General features: G+C 59.4%; 1 protein-coding gene across 1 annotated transcript; it reads right to left on the bottom strand.

Moving 5' to 3' along the window:
* Positions 1–780: 780 nt before the first annotated feature.
* On the bottom strand, positions 781–2170 carry Nppb (natriuretic peptide B). Its single transcript, XM_046424777.2, has 3 exons — positions 1943–2170; positions 1537–1792; positions 781–992 (listed from the first exon to the last, which is right to left on the bottom strand). The coding sequence occupies exons 1-3, from the start codon at positions 2066–2068 to the stop codon at positions 976–978; spliced, it is 399 nt and encodes a 132-aa protein (XP_046280733.1). The 5' UTR covers positions 2069–2170; the 3' UTR covers positions 781–975.
* Between the last annotated feature and the right edge of the window lie 481 nt (positions 2171–2651).

The raw sequence follows: 2651 nt of genomic DNA, 5'->3' as shown, positions 1-2651 counted from the left end.
AAGTGAGATGGCAGCCCCAGGGGAAGGGCACCCAAAGAGCTCGGCTTCTGGTCAGAACCTTGTTGACTTGTGATTTGGGGTTTTGTTTATTTGTTTGTACTGGGGATTGAACCCAAGGGTGCTTTACCACGGAGCCACATCCCCAGCCCCTTTTTATGTTTTCTTTTGAGACAGTGTGGCTCGGTTGCCAAGGCTGGCCTCAAACTTGAGATCCCCCCTTCTCAGCCTCCTGAGTCTCCGGGATGACAGGTGGGCTCTGTGGTGCCCAACTGGTTAGGGTTTTTGAAGGCTCCTTTCCTGGGTGACATCAGGAAGCTGAGGTCTGGGGCAGGATGGAGCCTCACCCCACTGGGTGCAAGTGAGCAGCCTTCACTCCCCCGACACACACTCTGCCTCCAGTCCCTGACACTTTGGTTAGAGCTTCTGGAAGGAGCCATCATCAGGGAGACAGCTTTACTGGTTGGTGGAATTCCAGGCACAGAAGACCAGGGAGACAAAGGCGGTGACTCACGCCCCGCGGTCACCCCGCTCCCAGGAAGGGAGTATCCACTCTGAAAAGCAGCTTCTGCAAAGTGTCTTGCATGTATGACGTGTGCACAGACATTTCAGAGCATTAACAACCCTGGAGGGAAAGCAAGCCCCACCGCCCACTGGACCAGCCCTCAGGCTGCGCCTCCAACCCACCATTAGGACCTCTCTGGGACCTGCAGAAAACACAGGGTGTTGTGATTTTTGTTTCCCCAAACAAGGGATTGTTGTGAATACATGAAGACAAATCCATTTCAAAAGAGGTACAATGTTGACTTTATTTCACTGAGGAAATTTGTGCTCAGAGGTAAGAAACATCTTATAGAAAACAGCTAAATAAATAAATAAATAAGTAGAATAAATAGCAGTCACTTCAAAGGGAGCCGTGGGGCTGGGGAAAGAGCCCCCTGTGGGATCGGAAGCTGATGTCCGCAGCAGGACTTCCTCCTAATGCCGCCTCAGCACTGTGGGGAGAAGACAGGGTGACCATGACCTTGAGGGGAAATGGAGGCAGGAGCTGAGCTTCCCCCGCTGTGCGCCACCCCCACCCTCCGGTCCCTCCACTGATCTTGATGTTTGAGGCTTTGGAACAATCTTCCTCTCTGGGTCTCAGTTTCCTCCTCTGGAAAGTGGGGTGACCCTGGCGATCCTGTCCTCTGCCTTCAAGGCTCCATGCAATTCCAGAGAAGCCAGGGGGCTCCTGGCTTAGGACCCTGTCTGCTCCCAGGAGGGGCTGCCAGGCAGTGAACAAACTCCACCCTCTGGAGATTCCGCTCCAGTTTGATCAGAGGCAGGGAGTGGCCAGGAGGAGGGTGGGGATTCATTGAGCACCTAATGAATGATGCCCCCATTTCACATTTCCAGAAAGGCACCCCTTGGCCCTGGAGACTGTCAGAGGAGATGTCCGGGTGTCCTAGACAACAAACCCACGGTGCCGCTAACGGTGGCCTGCACAGGGATGTGGGTGAGAGTGCAGCTGGCCAGCGGGGTGGCGAGGTGGGGGCTCACCATTGCAGCCCAGGCGGCTGTAGGAGCCGATCCGGTCCAACTTCCGTCCGAAGCAACCCGAGTCTCGCATTATCTTGGCGGTGCGAAGTCCCCGCAGAGCCTGGAGGACTTTGTCTCTGGGCCCAGGGACACCCTTGGGGGCAGCCTTCGCAGCCTCCGAGGCTTCTGTGGGGTCTTGGTCCTGCTGGAGCGGCTCCAGGGCCGTCGGCTGTGCTGGTGGCTCTGACCCCTCGTCCTGCAGGCGATCCAGCAGCTCCTGTGGGGGGGGAGCCTGAGCTCAGGATCATGCACCTCACCTGTCACTCATTCCCCAATGAAGGGCAGACCCTTGGGCTGACAGGTGGGAGCCCAGTAAGTGCTGCTGCCAGCCCTTCCGACAGCCCAGCCTCCAGCTCCTCAGCCTCACCTGTATCCCGGCGAGCTCCGCAGCCTGGCCAGGGCTGCCCAGCGGGTGGGGGCGACCTCCTGGCAGCAACAGGCTCAGGAAAAGCACAAGCAGACTTCCCCGGGACAGCACCATCTGGGGGTCCATGTCGCTTGGGTGGTGGGCTGGGGCTGCTGCTGCTTCCGTCCAAGTTCACAGCCACCTCCTCCAGGCCCACGGAGGCTCTCCTGGCTCCTCCGGCAACCGTGGCCTTTTATCCTGGCGTTGGGTGTCCGGCCAGCCCTTCCCCCCTGTGTGGGGGTTATCTCTGATTTATCAGCCACATTCCGGCCCTCTGAGCTCAGGACCTGGGAATGCTCTGCGCCTGTGAGGAATACTCACTGGGGGTGGAGGTGGGGAAGCAGGCCTTGTATAGAAATGGGCCGGGCCAGGGCGGGAGCGTGCGGGGGACAGCTTCTTCCTTCGCAAAAATCTGGGGCCTTGAACATGGCTCTTTCCCCTTCCCTCCCCACCCAGCCACTGTTGGAAGCGACAGGGAGAACCCCAGCCTTCCAAGGCCCGCGCGAGCGTGGGGCGCACGGTGACTCAGAGAAGAGCCCCAGCCGACGCCCACCGCCGCCAGCAGCGTCTTCCTCCCGCAGTTCCCGCGCCTGCAGCCGTAACCCAGCACCCGCCCGGGCTCCTCACACCCGGCCGTCGCCGGGGCCGCTGTCCGTGGTGCTGACCACCC

This window comes from Marmota monax, unplaced genomic scaffold (assembly GCF_021218885.2).
Source record: "Marmota monax isolate L192 unplaced genomic scaffold, Marmota_monax_Labrador192_F-V1.1 WCK01_AAM20220418_F8-fsc00080, whole genome shotgun sequence".
Lineage (NCBI taxonomy): Eukaryota > Metazoa > Chordata > Mammalia > Rodentia > Sciuridae > Marmota > Marmota monax.
Note: the sequence above shows the minus strand (reverse complement) of the source record. Positions and strands in the feature narration are given on the sequence as shown.

Excerpts from the sequence above, each read along its gene's own strand:
- Nppb (XM_046424777.2), bottom strand. The coding sequence starts at position 2,068 with ATGGACCCCCAGATGGTGCTGTCCCGGGGAAGTCTGCTTGTGCTTTTC. Across the intron at positions 1,793-1,942 it reads CGGAGCTCGCCGGGATACAG|GAGCTGCTGGATCGCCTGCA; the intron begins GTGAGGCTGAGG and ends CCCCCCCCACAG.